The 18,717-nt window shown below is 41.1% G+C and overlaps 1 protein-coding gene across 2 annotated transcripts in view; it reads right to left on the bottom strand.

Annotated features, from left to right (window-relative positions):
• Positions 1-13,036: 13,036 nt before the first annotated feature.
• phf2 (PHD finger protein 2) overlaps positions 13,037-18,717 on the bottom strand; it is a 40,016-nt gene continuing 34,335 nt past the window's right edge. Inside the window, exons 17-22 of one of the 2 annotated variants that reach the window (XM_034869154.1) lie at positions 18,019-18,185; positions 16,986-17,272; positions 16,086-16,181; positions 15,832-15,941; positions 15,432-15,747; positions 13,037-13,997 (exon numbers count right to left, since the gene is read on the bottom strand). In XM_034869154.1, coding sequence (XP_034725045.1) covers positions 13,909-13,997; positions 15,432-15,747; positions 15,832-15,941; positions 16,086-16,181; positions 16,986-17,272; positions 18,019-18,185 — 1,065 coding nt within the window. In that variant the 3' untranslated portion in view covers positions 13,037-13,908. Of the gene's footprint in view, positions 13,998-15,431; positions 15,748-15,831; positions 15,942-16,085; positions 16,182-16,985; positions 17,294-18,018; positions 18,186-18,717 lie in introns of both variants that reach the window. The other variant, XM_034869153.1, reaches the window with a different exon arrangement.

The raw sequence follows: 18,717 nt of genomic DNA, 5'->3' as shown, positions 1-18,717 counted from the left end.
CCTCGGCGGTAATGACAGCCCACTGAAAGGGGACCTGTGGTGAGCCCGAGCCGGCCAGATCTTTTCAAGATGCCTGCAATCAGGCGCTCAGGACCGTGTCATTGCTCTACCCTTCGCGCTTGCACAACGCCACTTCGATCCCGCTGATGAGCCAGCTTTCCTCAGATGCCAACTTCGCCACGGTGAAAATGTATGCGAGTGTGTGGCCTCGCTGATGGGGATTCAAAGTGAACATGTCCTTATTTTACTCCTAAATGCTTGCTGGCCACTTTGCAGAACTCCCACTTTGCATACTGTTCACATTCAGCCTAATCATAACTGAGAGCTGCTGGGTAGTGCTTTTCTGAGTGTTCAAAGCTTTGAATACTAACAGTTGTAAACATCAAAACCATTAAATCTGCTTTACATAATCGGACTCTGGGAAACGTTGGAGCATATCTCTCTGAAGTATATTTTCTGTAACACATCATTTAAGGCCAAGTGTTCCCAACAGGTCATTAAAATCCCTTTATAAAAGGACAAAACTGCAAATGTTTGTGCCACAGGCTGGAAAAACAGTGTTCAATCAAGTACTTTCATTTGAATCACTCGTGTTTCCTTTGCAGTGTGGTGCCCACGCTTTGAAACCAAAGAAACAGAAAATAAACACGCCGCTCCTGGTAGAGAAAACACGGACAAATTTACCCCGCTTTGTCTTTCTGTCAGGGTTGTCCCACGTGTTCCACTGAAACACACAGATCAGGTAATGAAAAGTGCCAAAGATTTACATGAAATTAACACAAATGTGTACAAAAACCTAATATACACTTGCACATTGTGCACACATGTTAATACTATTTGCACTGTTTCCAGGTCTGCCGTGTGAGGTGTTGGTGAGACTCTGGCCATGTGTGGACACTGTGCAGCCTGCTAGGCCGCCAGGCCGCTCTGCAGCCCTCTCTCTATTATTACAGCTGTACGTTTGCTAGCCAGGGGAAATTTGTCTGCAATTCACCTGAATTAGAAGCGCTAACCCAGCTCTCCCGTGGCACGGCGTAATGGTTTGTTTATTTTCGAGGTTTTGCTTTTAGCAAATCATTCCTTATCTGTCATGTGCTTATTGTCCCGTTGAGAGGGCTCGTGGGGAGGAGGTACTGCCACATGGCCCTGGAAAGTCCCACCTTTAGTTCAACAGTCCGACTTTGTGCAGGTAACACCTCCATTCACTCACTCTGGTCGTTTGTGTATCTGCCTTGTTCAGGACATTCAACAACGAGCAACTTTGAACACAGGCCACAGTTATTCCAAATGAAAGATACAAAATGACTATAAATAGCCCTTGATTATAAAGAGTTTCTGTGACTGCAGTACACATTGTTTTACTTGCTCTGTAATCAGCAAGGCGGCCTCTCAGTAAGCCACATTAATGAGGCCAACAAAATGTAAATTATCACATGATTGTCCATAAATCATGTCATATGGTGCACAAATATGGTAATGTGGGAACATCTCGAATCACCCAAATGCTACATTTTCTTTAGACATCTCAAATGACCATGTGATAATGTTATGTTTATCAATTTTCCATTACGCATTTTATTTCTTCGCCACACACATCAGTCACAACTGCCTTGTTTCCGTAAACAACTTAAAAGCATTTAGAGGGTCGGCGGAGATGAGGGAGAAGAAAAACAAAGTTGACAACAAAGATGTCTAAAATGGCCCAAAGCGGAAAGGATCGTTCACAGACAAACAAATAGCCATTTGGAGGGAGGTTTAGCAGGAGTGGCACAGCATCCAAGTGTTCCTTGATGTGCAGCTAAGTGTGTGTAATGGCCCTGCAGATGTCTTTAGCGTTCCTCCCCATTGAGATGTGGTCGGTGTGGGATGTGGAGTGGGGTTTTTTTGTTGCTGGGGTGGAGGGTTTACACAGAGCCGGGCAGCCTTAGTGTTCTAAATCAGCCCGTCACACACCACTGCCTCCCTGTCAGAGGCCTATCTGCTACCACTTACTGAGAAATGCAACAAATTTACTTATAATTACTTAACATTTTGCCGTGCTTGTAAATACTTGTGTTCTGACAGTTCATTTATTTTGTTTGATTGCTGCCGACTATTTATAGTGGAGGGCCGCCTCTATGTGTCCTCTAGATTTTGCAATAAGACAAAAGTGGCTGCGATGATTATCCACTACTTTCAGGGTGTTTATTTACTCACTGAGGTAGAGGAGAATGTGGCTGTAATTGACGTGCATTCAAGCTTAGGATGGCAATCCTCAGGGAGTGATCTTACAAACCTGTGTTCTCTGCAGAATGGTTGCTTTCAATCATATGTACATGTCTAGTTTGAGTAGGTTTCTGAGTCCTGGTGCAGTGGAACACAGCAATAACCAACAGCATCTACATTAACTCTATGCAACTGTGGGGGGTCCTCAGTGAAGCTGACTACCGCCAAAATATTGTTCAATGGTTTAAAAAACATGTATAAATATATGCATATATACATATACTGTATATACATATTATGTTATGTATATTATATGTAAATATGGTGCGTACTGTTTATGTATATTATATTATGTCATACAATTATGTTATATATATATTATAATATACATACATACAAATATATATATATAAATATGTACAGTATGATGATAGGTTAACTGGCCTTCAGCTAAGGTAGCCATTTACAGATACAGTTACAGTAAACACGATGTATAAATATATGAATATGCCAAAGCTTTGTATTATATGCACCATAAAAAGGCTTTAGGCCTACCTACAGGTTTTTGTAGGCCCAGTTTAACATACAGCTACATTTTACACAACATATGTAGTATGGGGTCCCTGCTCCGTCTCTCTCTCTCATTTAAGGGGTCCTTGGTTTATAAAAACATTGAATACCCCTGGTCTAATAACACGTTTGGAACAATTGTCTAAAAATAACTTATTGAGTCAGTTTGTCTCCGTTATATCCTTTTCTAGTCTGTGTGTAATATGAAAGGGATGACTGCAGTTTCTCTCAGCTTCATGGCGCATTTTAGCATGTTTTAGCTCAGTGTACTTATTTTAAGGCTCACAATTGTATCAGTTATAAACTGTGCCTGCACACTAGCTGCCCATCAGACGGCAGACAGGCAGTGGTAGCTAGCTAGAAGAAGAGTTCAGTGCTAAAGAGTAGAGAAGGACGTCGATCAAGTGGCCAAAAACATGACTCCATGTAATGTGTCTGCTGGATGCAAGGGTGTAACTTTGGATGCAACATTGGGGAGGGTTGAGATCTCCACTTGTGAGCAGAACAAAGATCCTGGTTGCGCTTATCACAACACTGTTTGCTGCATTCTAATGACTTTTTTCTGCAACAAGGTGTGCCATTCCTTTAAAATGTAATGGTGCAACTGTCTTTATTTATGTAAAGGAAACTATTATTATATTTTTTTTTGGGGGGGGGGGGGGGGGGGGGGGGGGGGGGGGGGGGGGGGGGGGGTTGTTAGATACAATCTATTGTTAGCTCCAACCAGGCTTGCCTCACTAAGGTGTTTCTGAAGATCGAGGAGAACGACGTGGAGAATGCTCTGAAGGACCGCACGCTGCTGGGGAGAATCCTCGCCGCCGGCCTCCCCTCATGATCACACCTCGTTGTTATGAACTAAGATATATATTTTTTATTATATATACGTAGATATATTCTCCTTTTTGCTGAGAACTTGTACAGTTTAGTGAGAACGTGTGTTCATGGTTAATTGAAACAAAGTTGTTAAACAAGTGTCTTAATAGTGTCTTAATAGCTCTCGTTGTATCATTGCAATACACCGACAATCATTTCTTTCATTCTAAAACAGAAGAAAGTGCACTGGAATCACACAGCATCACATGTTCAAGTGTTTAAGTGGGCGTGGTGTCTGAACTCATTACACAGAGAAAGATGGTCAGAGAGGAGTAGTTAACCAAGATTGTGCAGAACAACTTTATGGAACTTAAATCCCAAACAGAACTAAAAGCCAAACTCTGGCTCAACAGAGATGTGAGCACTAACGGTGTCCTTTAGAGAACTTTTATGTCAATTCAGTTTTTATTGGATTTTATTCTTGAAAAATTTCATAGACTGTTGATGTGATTGTTTTTGTAAAAGCCTTACCAGGGACAAGGACTGCAACTTAACGTAGGCTAGACATCCTTTTTAGGATCCTTGCATATCACACATTTGGTTGTGAAGTTATAGGTAATGCCCCCTGATAAATAAACAATAAATAAAAAAAGAACACTTCTCATCAATGAAAAGTGCAGTATGTTCCTTCCAGCAAATGGACAACTAAGCCCAGAGGGGTAACAGTGTTGCTGCTGTCCATCCTGAGTCCTGAGACACTTGTCTCCCTGCCAGCGGGGGCTGTTCAGCATTAAACAGAAACTCATGACGCAAAGAGAGATGAGACCAAGACCGCTGGACCTCTTGCTATTTAATTGCCACAATCAAAATATTGAAAGATGATTTTGCATTTCTTTGCATGATTTCAAAGCCCCAATTTTCTTTTAAAAATCAATTTGTCATGGGTGATCATGACATTGTACTGGTTAAGATCACACATAAACTCACAGATTGGAAGGGAGAAAAGGGTCTGTGATTGTTTTCAATTTCAGTTTGGCTGGTTCACACAAACTTTCTTGTTAAATCATTCAACATTTTAGCGCTGATGATTTGGATTAGGGTTGCATAGTAAAGGCCTCTAACACCATGGTGACCAGGTCTAGTGTTAAAGCCCATGTCTGCAGGATAACTGCACAGCATTCATCTTCATAACACATTCGGGGTGGATTTGTCCCCCATACGGAGCCCAATTTAGCTGGGTTAAAGGAAAGCATTACAGCCTGCGGGCATGTGGCCACAACATCATTTCAGCCAGAGAGGCCTATGTTTCCTCTGTCTGCTGTCATTATGCCCTCAGTAAGCCACATAAAGGCCTGGCCATCCTGTGGAGATCACTGCACTCCTCGCCGCTGCGCCTGATTGGCTATTATCTCAATGAACTAATGTTCTATATCAGGGCTTTTGACTACATAACTAGCCTGTTAATATTCAGAGGAAGTGCTGGAGGTCAGGGAGCTCTCAGCCGCTTGACCTCGGGGTTGCAGGAACCTGAGCCCCAGAGTGGCACATGGCAATGAATGAGCCCTAATGATTTAGATGGTATCTATTACACAGCCCGGAGAAAGCCAATCTCTCCGGGCAATCTGGCCACGGAGAAAAGGCAGACGTTTGAAAATAAACCCCACTTGTTTCAGAAAGGGATAATGCTGCCTTACCGGTGCAGCACGTCATTGGAATTCCCATGTATGAATAATTACACACAGATGACCACAGAGCAGCTTTGGACTCACCACCCGTAGATGCGTTGTGCGTGCAGTTGTTTAGGGAAGTGAGTCCAGGAAATGCAGTGCCAAGGATTGTTTGTTTGTTTACTTGGTGCTTAGGTGACTTCAGCACCTTGTTAAAGAGGCCTTGCACAGTCCTTGGCGGTGAGAGCCGTCACGGGAGCCCCCCCAGAGGATTAGGTGAGCATTTGCCTCAGTTGGGATGAAAACGGGCCCTTTGTGCACTCGTTTAAGACATTTGTTGATGCGTGGCGTGGCTTTGAGTTCCCTTCATATACTCTGGTAAACATTGGGCTTACGCACAGCAACAAAAGCATGACCTTAAAGAGCGCTTTCAAAAGCAATTTCCCTCCCCTACTACTGCATGTAAACAGAGTAATTGTACTTGGGAGACTCCCAGTGCCAGCTGAGTGTACTTTAGTACCACGTCATCCACAATCAAATCAGAAGTACCATTTTTCACAAATAATACTCTTATCATTACTACTAATACCATTACAACACTTATTATTATTACAGCCAGACTGATACTAAACTTTAAGGCAAATAAACTGATATTTAAATTTAGATAATGACCCATTTTAATATTTTTCAGTAAAAATTCTTTTGATAAGAATCCTTTAAATTTGGTTATTATAGTTGTGACTTGAAGCAGTTTAAAAACATACACACAGCAACAAATGAGTCATATTTGCAACAAAACTGCAATTATAACTCATGAAATATCAATTAACCAACCATAGATAAAGAAAATATGTTAAATCTGAGATAAGAAAAACACGACTCACATATATAAAAATGCAGCCCATAAATCCCTTTTAAAGAAAATCACAAGTAAACTCTACTGAAGAATGACTATGACTATGTATCTTTTACAGGGTGATGTGTTTCAGTTTCTGGGATGCAAACAGCAAAAATTTAAAAAACATTCATGTCAACATCCCAAAATATGTCTTTAAAAAAAGTTATTAGGTGACATGTATGCAGATGGTTATTTGGTTTCCGCATAAACTAAACTTGATGCATTGTTGGGTCTTTAATTATCATCATTACCACGTCTCCTACTCACACTGCAGCTATCACGATTGTGTCCTTTCATAACATAAGTCATATTGCTATTACCAATATCTACTAACAGAGTTACCAACCCAGGGTATTCTGCTGGAGCATGTGTTCTTGGCTTCTGGATCACACGGTGCAGATCATACATGTTTATGTCAGGGCAGTGCAGGTCATACATGTTTGTGTCATGACAATGCAGAGTTTTCATGTTTGTTTCATGACAGTGCAGACCATACATGTTTGTGTCAGGAGGCCTTGGTGCAATGATGGTGCAGACAGACACCTCATTCTCTCATTGTCTCTTTCCCCTGAATAACCACTCTCTGTTCATCTCTGATCACATTTTTACAGTGTGCAGCTACAAGTGTCTATGACCCAGCGGTTGGAGTTGGAAACTTAAAGTCAAACAATGTGAAATGAAAACAATGCAGGAGGTCTGTTAATTAGAATGGGAAAGGAAATGTACAGTCAAGCTTCTGTGAAAGATGTCAATGTGCTACAGCTATAAAAATGAAAACAGAATTACAAACACATGCTGAAAAGAAGAAAAGACTAGTTTGTTAAAGAAAGTTTGTTCTGCTGTCTCCCTCTGTCCATCTGCCATTTCTAATACATTTATACAGAAATAGAAAGAAATGCATCTTTAAGTCAATGCATTTAATAGGACTAGCTTAGCTGATGTTTGATTTTTCCTCAATCAGCATAATTAACCAGACTGAAGTAGCTGGGTATGTTAACTAGCTAAATGAAATGGCCTACATTTAGGGACTAATTTAGCTACTTGCTGACTAGTTGATGTCACAACACTATTTATCTGTGTCTGATGTAACCAGTGGCAATTATAAGTGCTCAGATAGATTGTGCTGTTTCCCTTTTCCCATGCAATTGACACCAGAAGGGATTTGATGTTATTTTGCTCAACTACCTATTTGTATGCTCTGTCAGTTCACCGGCAGCTCTCTGTATGTGGAGCAAATTTATTCCACTGATTTGTCCTGCTGCTGTCATGTTTGGTCATCCTTTTAGAAAGATGCTGGAGATCCGGTTGTTGTTGTTTTTCTTCTTCTTCTCTGAATAACACACATGGGAAGCAAAAGATGATCTTATCTGCTAAGCTATAAGCACCTTGCCATTGTTTTCTCCTTTAGAACCACTCCATGTTAAACTGGATGTTTTCCAACAGCGTTTTGGTTTAAAACGATACCCAGCTGGTGTTTAACCTCTAGTGTTACTGCTGTAGAAGATAACTCACACTGTTCAGACCAGTTACTCTCTTCTATAAAACTAATAACAACCAGCCTATGGTATACCCAAGTTCCCTGCTGTGGATCAACAACGGCTTATCCTAACCTTCCTTGCAGCAGAGCAACAGGTCATCAAATTAAATGTGGGCCAACTTCTTTGAACAGGCATGTCGTTTACCCACTCGGGACAGTTCCCATTGTGAGTGTTGGGGATGACCTCACATGGTGCTCTCTCTCTCTCTCTCTCTCTCTCTCTCTCTCTCTCTCTCTCTCAAGCCGAGCCGAGCGCATTAAAACACCATTCTTACCACCTTGTGTGTGTGTGTGTGTGTGTGTGTGTGTGTGTTTGTGTGTGTGTGTGTGTGCATCATGGAAAATTGTGACACCTGCTGTATAGAGCAAACTACCACAAACACAGGTTTTTGAGGCGTTTGAGTTGATAGTGCAAGTTGCATTGTAGGCTCTTTATTCCACCAAAAACCCTGGTGAATGTCTAAACATTTAATAAATACATAAAACGGGGGGGGAGGGGCTCTTTTCACACAGAGCTTCGATGTGACTGAAGCTCTCCCGTGAGTGCTGCAGCTGTCCTTGTCTGTGAATAAAACGACCTGTCCACCGAGGCCTTGCTCACGCTCACATTAATAATACTCTCATTTGGGTGGGCTCTCCCCTCACTCGTGACAGTTGTTTCCTTGACGGGCATCAGAAGTGAACGATGAAGGGTTGTTTTCCAGTTCCAAAGTTTTCAGGCCTGCCAAAGGTTAAGGAAACACGGCATCATAAAACAGAGCCTCTGTGTTTGGCAGCGTTTACTTGCACTTCTCAAGCTGTCGGACGTTCATTTTTATGCTGAGGCCAGGCTGTGTTTTGTTTGACAACGCGTTTTAAATCTGAGCTTCCTCTCACTCCATTACTGAAGGCTCTTTAAGCCCTCAAATATAAAATGTTCAGAAAATAGCCCTTCATACACTCGCTGGAGCTGTGGTATGGGTTGGAAATAAAATGCGTTAGCAAAGTTAAAATTCAAATCCTACCTTCTGACTTAAATGTAAATATGCACTACCCTATCAACTCATATTATCAGTCCTTTTAAAAACCTATAATTCTTTTTGGAAAAGAAACCAAAACACACAGGAAAAAGTGTGTCTATGTGTGTTTGTGTAATGGCAGAAGCGGGACGTCTCTCCACACTTGTGAGTTCCTTTCGGCTGACGGAGCAGTTAATCCATGCAGAGGCAAGCAGCGCCAAACAACGGCAGAGAAGCGCGAGCTTCAGCTCGGCCACTTTTCATCACTGGAGCCTGAGAGTCTTTGTGAGGCGATGGCTCCAGGGCCGCTGCACATTGCAGATCTCTATGGCTTTACCAATCTGTTGGCAGAGGAATCACCACACATTATTACTAATGACAGCCCTGAACCCAGATGAATGGGATGAAAAAAAGGGCAAAAAGGGAAGGGGGTGGTAAAAAAAAATCTTTTAGCAACTTGCATCATTGCATGGCCACACAAAGGCAAAGCTTAGCCTGACATTCCTGTGTAATTAAGACATCTCTCACATGGCACGTTTCTCTTGACCACTTGGGACTCCCATACAGGGCCGGAGGGTTTTCAAAGCAGCCGAGGGCAGCCCACTCACATCTGCGATCACTAAGCCAGTGCAGCATGGCCATGAATGCAGTTAGACTGTAACACTCTGCAGGCGTTGTTTTTAATACACTGACATTTAAATTGTGATCCCACTTGCCCTTTCAAGGGGACCAACTGCAAACAAGGAGGGAGGGGAGACCAGAACATTGATAAGGAAAGTTGTTTAGTGCATCTGTCTACATTTTCCATTAAATACATGCTACATTTTGAAGCAGCCACACTACAAAACAACTCCTTCTTCTGTCTTACCAGAAAAAAAATATCTGCCAGTGCAGTATGAATATTATTAATATTATGTGTCTACCGTAATACAATTCCAATCAACTTGTTGCAGCAACGTAGCTCATCTCTAGAATTTTTTGAAATTGGACAAATTAATTTGCATTGAGGGGAGATTGAAATTAGCCTCCTGCACTGGACATTTTCTTCACTAGTTTTTTTATTAATTTTTTATTAAGTAACATTTTAGGTCTCAGATCTAGTCAGACATTATTGGACGAGATGGAGATTTTTGTTGCACTAAAATGAGTAATTGAGTTTACTTTTGTGCATCACACACGCACTTTGTCCAAATAATCTTAGTAACTGGTATGTTAGGAAATCAAATATACAAATACAATACACACAAAATGAAGTTTGGCTTCCATAAGATTTGCATCTTTAATTTCCCTGAAACAGTCTCGAAGTTAAAACCCTGTGTGAGCGCAAGCTTCTTTCATGTTGCTGTGTGAAAAAAATCCTGAGAGGACAAATGATGTGATCCTTTCATCTGCTGATGTCGAAGCACATCACGTTCTTGTGTTAACAATTAGTGAACAATAACACGTCACTTTGATGCTAACCAGGGGGGAGACGGGGGGTCAGGACCTCCGGCGGCCGCCCACATCTTATTCACACACTCTGATCAAACTAAGTAATTCAATAAAACATCAACATGGGAAATGCAGATTCCCATGGAGACCATGCTCTCCTTTTTGGGAAATCCATTGTGTCCAGATGTGTTATTAGGCAGTATTGAAACAAGCCCAATAATGGTTGCACATAACTTCCCTATTTATATAATCAGTCTCTAACACAATACACTCATTTGGAGACACTCATTTCCAACTGTTTTTCTTATAATCTCCTTATTGATGTTCACATTCCATCTTCCACACGGTAGTGTAAATAAACACTGATATAAGCTTATTGAGTCTGAATATGCAGATCATGCTAAAACACTGCTCTGCCATAGCTGGATCATTAAGATGACTTAAAAACATGATTGATATCATTTTGGACTCCATCTAGTGGTGCAGACTCGCTGTTGCTTAATAATGGGACACATCCAAGCACAACATCACATCTTTAGAGGTGATACAAGTAAACCTAAGGAAATATGAAATATATATTGGTCCTGTGTGAATTTCTGAGCCAACCTGATCAGGATGGCATAATACTAAAAGGAGTCGGACTACTTGAGAGCATTTGAATGTTAATACATTTTTAATGGTGTTGACTTTGGCTTGGTTCTAATTAATGACTTGGCTGAAGCAGCTGCCTAAGCTCCGGGAGACAAGATCCTCAACTGAGTCCAGACGTACATTATTATTATTATTTTTTGGAGTGATGCTGAATGTGATGCGACTTCAAAGCTTGACTATGTGAAACGGGAAAAAAACCTTAGACCAGAGAAGCCGTCAGTGAAGGTGGGAGAGGAACACATCACAAAGTAGGGTTGCCACAGTAACTGTATTGCAAAAGTAAACAAGGCGGGCAATCATATCATTCAACAACAATGTGTTCTTCTCCAAATTTCCCATTTCTTGATCGGTCTTAAAAAAGTGAGCCATGATATTAACAGAATCATCTAAATACAGAAAAATATAGATATATTTAGGTCAAAAAAGGGTTGTAAATACTTACTAGTAGGCCTACTGCGAATAACAGTAAGGGAAGACAGCTACAACAGGTATCATCCACTGTCCTGGCCCAGTGGATGCATTTAATGGTCGGACATACAAAAATAAATCACAACAAAGCAACACACATATTGTACAAATTAAAAACCTGGAGAAAAAAAAAGTCCCACTGACAGTTTGATTGGAGCATGGTGTACGTGTGTGACTCAAACACTGCTGCTATAGAGTACGGCTCATTACATGAAACGCTGCTTCTAACTTTTATATGAACAATAATAATAATAATAATAATAATAATAATAATGTTTCCCATAATAACATTGACATTGAGTGAAAACAGGATGGAGATAAAAATGTTTGCTAATGTAGATTTTTGTGTGTCAAATGTTTGTGATGACACACACACACACACACACACACACACACACACACACACACACACACACACACACACACACACACAAGAAAATAATAATTGTCTGCTCAGGGTACTTTCACAAGTTGATGAAATATTCAAAAACAGAAACTCTTAAGAATTGTACAAGTATAAAAAGCTACAAACATTAATAAATTACATCACTGACACATAAACACTTCACAAGGTGCTAGTAAAATAACTCCGAAAGCCTTCAGGACACTAGAACTGGAACAAGAGGCTGGTCACAGAAACTTGAAGTGTTTTTAGTTTTTTTTGTCCTTTTATATTATTTTTTCCTCAAAGCTTCGTCTCTTGTTCTAACAGAATCACAATACAATTAGCTTTGTGTATGTAAGGCCATATGACAATATAATGTATTCATTTTTCTGTTGTTTTCCAGGCAACACCTTCAAAGGGTAACTACCGTTTTTTTAACATGGACCCTATTTTCCTATGTGTTTGTGTCTAAGTGACTGATGGGAACGCTTATCTTTGACATTGGTCCAGTAAAAAGAGAGATCTCCGCAGTCAGCAGCGGGGAAACAAGCTACAATAGCTTAGCTTAGCAAAGTTAATAGGACAATTGTCCAGCTTGTATTTAAAGTGCTGTTGTTGCAGCTGACAGACTCAGATTATTATTTTAAGTGTCTGATAACATTAGGGAAAAGATCCCTACAGAGATAGACCTGTAAAACCTCTTTAAGACCTTTCTGTTTAACCAGAAACAGCTCTGAAGTTGACAGTGCTAAACCCAACCAGACTCCATTTAAAAAAGCTAAATTTTTGGCGTGTTAAGCGCCAACATATTTGCACATGTAAATCGGTAAACTACGTGTTTATTTCAACCAAAACTAGAGTTGTGATGGCTGGAAAAGTGGAAAGACAACCCACAAGGGCTTTTTGTAGTTTTATTTAGTTTCAGTTAACATTGAATGAAGTGTATTTTACAATGTTAAAATTACTGTTTTTTCACATTGAGTGCAATGGGTTTAGCGGACACACTTTTGTGAATGTATTTATGTGTAATAAAAGGATCTTACTCTTTAACAGAAAGGTCAACCTCCTTAGAAATCCTTCCATAATGTTGTCAGAAATTTAGAATATTAATCTGAGTCTGTCGGCAGCAAAACAGCACTTTTGTGAAAGTAAATACAAGCTGGAAAATTGTCCTATTAACTTACATTGTACCTTGTTTGCAGAGATCTCTCTTAATACTGAACCAACGTCAAAGATCATTGTTCTCATCAGTCACTTAGACACAAATACATAGGAGCATGGGGTCCAGATTGGAAAAAAACGGTAGTTACCCTTTAAATGTAACGGGGGAAATTAATCTCTGCTACTAAAAATAAAAAACAAAATAAAAGCTCAAAAATCAGACCTATCATGTATGTATCCATATACATATGTATATATATATATTTATTCATTTATTCATAATTAGCAAAAACCGGTAAAAATGTAGACTCAAACCTTAAGGGGAAAGGATACAAAAAGTAGTAATTTAAAATGCTATGTACAAGCTACATTCTATATATTGTACTGCGTGAAGCCGTAAAAACAAATAGGTGCTGCCTGAGAAAGCAAGAGAAGAGAGAAAGTATCCCCATGTAACTGAAGACCTGACATGGATGAGGCTTATCATTAACTACAGAAATCCTACGCTTCTCATGTCCTGTTTCATACACAGCGTTACACGTGATTCACTTTGTGCTTTACAGTTGAAGTCCCACTTCCTATTTATGACTCGACACAAATAAATAAATACCGCCGCTGATAGTGCTCTGCAAACCGAAGTGTTAACATAGACAGATAAATGCTCGAGTTGATGCACAGAGAATCTTGGTTCTGGTCCATCATCAATGTGGCAATGATAAGCTGCATCCATATAGTAGGAATTAATGTATAAAATCCCCCAACCCTGACCCAAGCGCACATGCAACTGAATACATGCATGGGATACTTTCACAAAGTCTTGGAATGACTGCAATGTACTTCTACTTCATGTTTTAGCAACCCCTGATAAACTGACAACTGTAGTAAAATGAGACATGTTCTCTTAAAAAATATTTATAGTAGGTTCTGTACACTTTAATATCTGAAAGTTATAAAGTATAAGTAGAGGCAAAAACCTATTTGAGTGATGATCTTCTTAGAAATTGAAAATGCATGATTTTCTTTTTTTCTCCATAGTTGGCTTTAATCAGCGAACAGGGGTGTGAGGTGGGGATGGGACCCAGCTCATGAATTCCCAGTCCGACAGGAGTCTGCTCTGCTGCGTGCTACAGGAGGAGCTTTCCATTTCGATGGATCTTTAAAATCTTTCCAAGTCTCTGTTTGGCTGTTGCCATGCCTTTCTTTAGCCGCTTAGCTGTGAAAAGAACAAGAAAAAGACAGGCGATAAGAAGGTAATCTTGGTCCTTTTTCTCAGATCTTTACTCCCTCATGAAGCTAAATAATAAACACTAAAACCGTCCGTGTGAAAATGCATGCTTAATAGCTCGGAGTCTTCTTTCCCTTGCCAAAATACTGTTCCTTGGCCATTAATGCCATCATTTTTGTTGTAGTTCCTTCATTTTCACACATTTAGTAGTTCCTTCAAACAGAAAAGTTCAAGTAAGTTCAGGTAATAAATGCAGATCATTAAATGTAATGTGAAAAGTAATTAATTAAATGCTTTGAACGGGTCAGTGCACATGCTTTCTCTGTGTAACTTCTGCATCCATCTGCAGCACCAATTATTTAACCCAACCTATAGTTCATATAACGTCTAACATGAGGAATATACTTCCTGCAAAGCCATACTGTTTATTGCCAATAATGACTAAATACTCATTCCAGTAGTGCTTCATTTTACAAGCTAAGTTTCTTGAAAATAGTGTACTTGGTACTGAACATAGCGAGAACAACTGCTCTGTGAGTAAAAATTCATTCCAAATATTCACTTTATTCTCCGTTTATGCTAGTATGCTTGTCTGTACATAAATATGTTGCTGATCTGCTGTGACCTACGTCTTTCTCACTTAAGCAACTACTTGGAATCAAGCAAACCAACTGAACACAGTTGTTTTAAGAGAAATCCTAGGACATTTTTATTACTTTTGTTGAAAATGTCTATGAAATCCATTCATTCCTTTATGTAAACTGCTAACGTGCTGACGGATTTGTTCACTGTGGCGATATTTCAGTCTGGACCAAAGTGTGGGCTGATATTACCATCCAACTTGATGCTGCCTACGCCAGGATCAGACTACATGACAGTCACTGTGTCAGACTAGACAGACATTGTGCCAAACAATCTTGCCGAGTGGCAACACGACAAGTATGACACCTACCAAAAAGCCTATATGGCATGGACTGTGTGGGTCTGTCCTCCAGCAGACAGCAGCGGTAACATCTCTCATTCTTATTGCCATAGTTACATATGTGCAGAGAGGCAGAGAGCGCCCTCACTTCCTATTGGTCAATGTCAAGGAACACATCTTCAACAATGTCACGCTAGGCGGAAAAAGACAAAGCATTCGACAATGCTAGACTTTCTGCGTCGAGGTGGTGAAGCGTCCCAGACGTTAGGTCGCTGATCTTTGATGATGTCACACTACGAGAGGTAAAGACGCGCGTCCGTCAATCCTGACCCCGATTATCGGGCGCAACTTTAAACGTTTGTCTGCGACGTGTCTGTCGGATCAACACGTGTGTGGGTACTTAATTTGTGTCATCTGCAACATAAAGCAAACATGTCTCCAGCTAACTGAAGGCACTTGTCTGAAGTGGCACTGGTCTCATTGCTGTCATTCGGACTAACCTTTGGCATCTGCTGACACCACCCGCTCCCCCTTGGCCAGGCTGCTGCTGTTGGTGCTCGTGGAGTTGGTGCTGTTGTTGGGAGAAGAAAGTGACGGCCGCCTCTGGCTAAGAAAAACCCCCGGCGCCATGGGCTGTGGCCCTCCCGGTGACTTGACTGTTCCAGTGTTGAACTCGTGGTCTGTCAAGCTGCCATCTTGGGAGTCCAGATTGTGCTCCGGCGAGCTACTGTCCTGAGAGATTTTCGGGGACTCCTCAATTACCATTGCCTTCTTTTTGGTGCTTTTCTTCTTCTTCTTAGTTTTCTGCTGCTCCTCCTATTAACACATGTTTTTTTTGTTGAGCAACACTTACAGGAATACTTACTACTATTATGGAAGAATATTGTCATGATGACAGACCTGATGAGAAAGCTTTGCTGCAGCCGCGGCCAGTCCCGTTTCTATGGAGGCCACTCGGGCTCCGTCTCTCGCCGGCCGCTCTTGTCGAGGAACTGAGGGCCCGACACGGGCTGCCAAGACATCCATATAAAGGTTTAGAACACATTTAGCCTACTAAATCTGCAAGTGTAGACCTGTCAACTAAATGCAGCTGTTCGCTGCTGTAAATAAGTACCCCTGTTGTGGGATTAATAAAACTAATTCAGTTTATTTACCTGTCGGGCTGTATGGAGTGTCGTCACTACTTTTCCGTTTTTTCGATCTGGATTTGAAAACAGGATTATCCTCTTCAGACTCCAACGAGGGGTAGACTACAATCACAAGATGTAACAGATTCCTAACATGTTAGGCATGTGAGCTTTTCAATGAGAGGATGTCTAAAATTAAACATTACCGGCCAATTATTGTCACACATGTAAAACATAGAATGTTCTTAGTTGCACTTATTTCTACTTGTCTAAAACGGTGGAAATTTCCAATGACAGCATGCAGGACAGCTGTGAGACAGCTGTGGACTGCCCCCTTTTCTCTGCCTGCACACAGCACAACCTTTCATTTCTCATAATTGGATGATCAAGATATATTTCAGGAAAATGGCCTGTTTACAAAAGAAGAAAATAGTGCCAGTGTGTGAGAAGTGTGTTACACTGGCCTGAAGACCGAGAACGTTTGTACTACAAACAACTAATTAGACACTAATTTGAAATTCAAAAAGCATGTAAAATAACAATTCACAACCCGTGTTAATGGCTTATTAACAAGTTGGGAGGCTCCAAGCAGCTGTGTTTGGACGGAGCTCAGAAAGAAAACCTTTCAAAAGGAAACACAATCACAAATTGGAGCAACACAAAAGGGTGCACATGGAAAGGAGGCACAAAAACTAAACAAAAGCCCTATCATCTACTCCTAATGAAAAGTTCAAGGTCCAAATTTAGAATTCAAGACCCACATAATCCTCCATCTAGGCTCAATCTGTTTTTAACAGCCCCTGTTAGTGGAAGTGAGAATCAAACGTGGCAGATAATTATTTTCTCATTGGTCTAACCCCGTGGCCCTGCTCTGACCCCGGCAAGTTCTAATAAAACAAGAACAATAAGTCATCTTGCGGTGCTCACCGTAATCAGAGTCCTTGAAACACGCGTCCATGTGGTCCTGGTCGTCATCGTAATCCAAACTCTCAATACTGCTGCTTTTCCTGGGTTTCTTCGGGAGCCGTTTGGTGGGCCGCTTACTGTTGCCGCCGCCAGCTCCTCCGCCGGCTTTCTTGCCGGTCTGCGTGCTGTGAGAGTTGCTCTTCGACTGGCTATTGCTTTTAGACTGGCTGTTGCTCCACGGCTGCTGCAAGCTGTCTGAAGACGACAGGTTGGCCATGGACAGCATGCCCTGAATGGCCTCCTGTGTGCTGGGAGATGCAGGTGGCTGACTGTAAGTACGTCAATAAAAAATACACAACAACACAGCCATTACACAGCAGTCAGCACGCTGGCAGAGGTGAAGAGTGCCTGAGAGACATCATTGAAAAAGGGCTTTGAAGCCACCACTTGTGCTGATAAGCACCATTTTATTTGACACCAAATCTGGAAGAGCAACTGTCCTATAGATACCTGTGATGACTCAGCTATGGAAATATCTTCAGACACATTAAGCAATGAGCAAAGTGACTGTCAAACACTGCTAATGAACAGCGGCCGCTTCAGTACCTGCACTCACCGCGGTTCCTTTTCAAAGCGCTGAAACAATTAACATATTTCAGCTGATGTTTCTTGCTTTCTTTCACTGCTCATTTGTAGCTTTCAGTGTGGTGGAAACAGACCATCAAAAGCTGAGCAGAACAGCAAACAGAGAGAAGCCTGGAGCATCACATTCAACACAGACTGCTGACAGAATCTGCCTAAATTGTTGCTTGTCGATTTTTCACCTTGAAGCCAAGCTATGAAATTTTGCTTTTTCATCCAATTACATTGTCGTTAAGCGGGCCGTTTGTTTGTCAGAGGGTTGCCCCATTAACAAGCGTAAGACCTAAAATTCATTCCCGTGGGGCCCTTCAGAGAGTAACGCTGTGCATGTACTGCAACCCAAGTGTGTTTAGAGGCCACAGTGGTTGAAGGACCTGGAGTGAAGAAGCAGACCAAAATGAGGTCAGTCTACCTGTTGGTGCTGTAGTCAATCCCTCCCACTTGCTTGCTCGCCTGCAGGAGGTCAAGAATCCCTGCAGCGCTGCTGCCCTTCTTCTTCACCTTAGAGTTGCGGCTTTTGACTTCCGACTTGGCCTCTGTGTCTATGTGCAGAGTCTCTTCATCTGAGGAGTCCACACTCTGGTTTTGGACAAAGTGCACAGAGTAGAAATAGACATGAGAGACACAGAGGAATATGGTGTTTGATATCTCCAGGTTCCTGTGTATTAACTTACTTCTCTCCTGCACTACAATTGATTGTAATTGGTGATTGGTGTTTTTATTGCTGTTATACAATGGACAGGACGTATATATTGTTCTTTTTCTCTGGTGACGTTTATTGTTCTATTTCTCTGGTGACGTACAGTAGATTGTTCTATTTCTCTGGTGACGTACAGTATATTGTTCTATTTCTCTGGTGACGTATATTGTTCTATTTCTCTGGTGACGTACAGTATATTGTTCTATTTCTCTGGTGACGTACAGTAGATTGTTCTATTTCTCTGGTGACGTATATTGTTCTATTTCTCTGGTGACGTACAGTATATTGTTCTGTTTCTCTGGTGACATATATTGTTCTATTTCTCTGGTGACTTATATTGTTCTATTTCTCTGGTGACGTACAGTATATTGTTCTATTTCTCTGGTGACGTATATTGTTCAATTTCTCTGG

This window comes from Etheostoma cragini, chromosome 4, assembly GCF_013103735.1.
Source record: "Etheostoma cragini isolate CJK2018 chromosome 4, CSU_Ecrag_1.0, whole genome shotgun sequence".
NCBI lineage: Eukaryota > Metazoa > Chordata > Actinopteri > Perciformes > Percidae > Etheostoma > Etheostoma cragini.
Note: the sequence above shows the minus strand (reverse complement) of the source record. Positions and strands in the feature narration are given on the sequence as shown.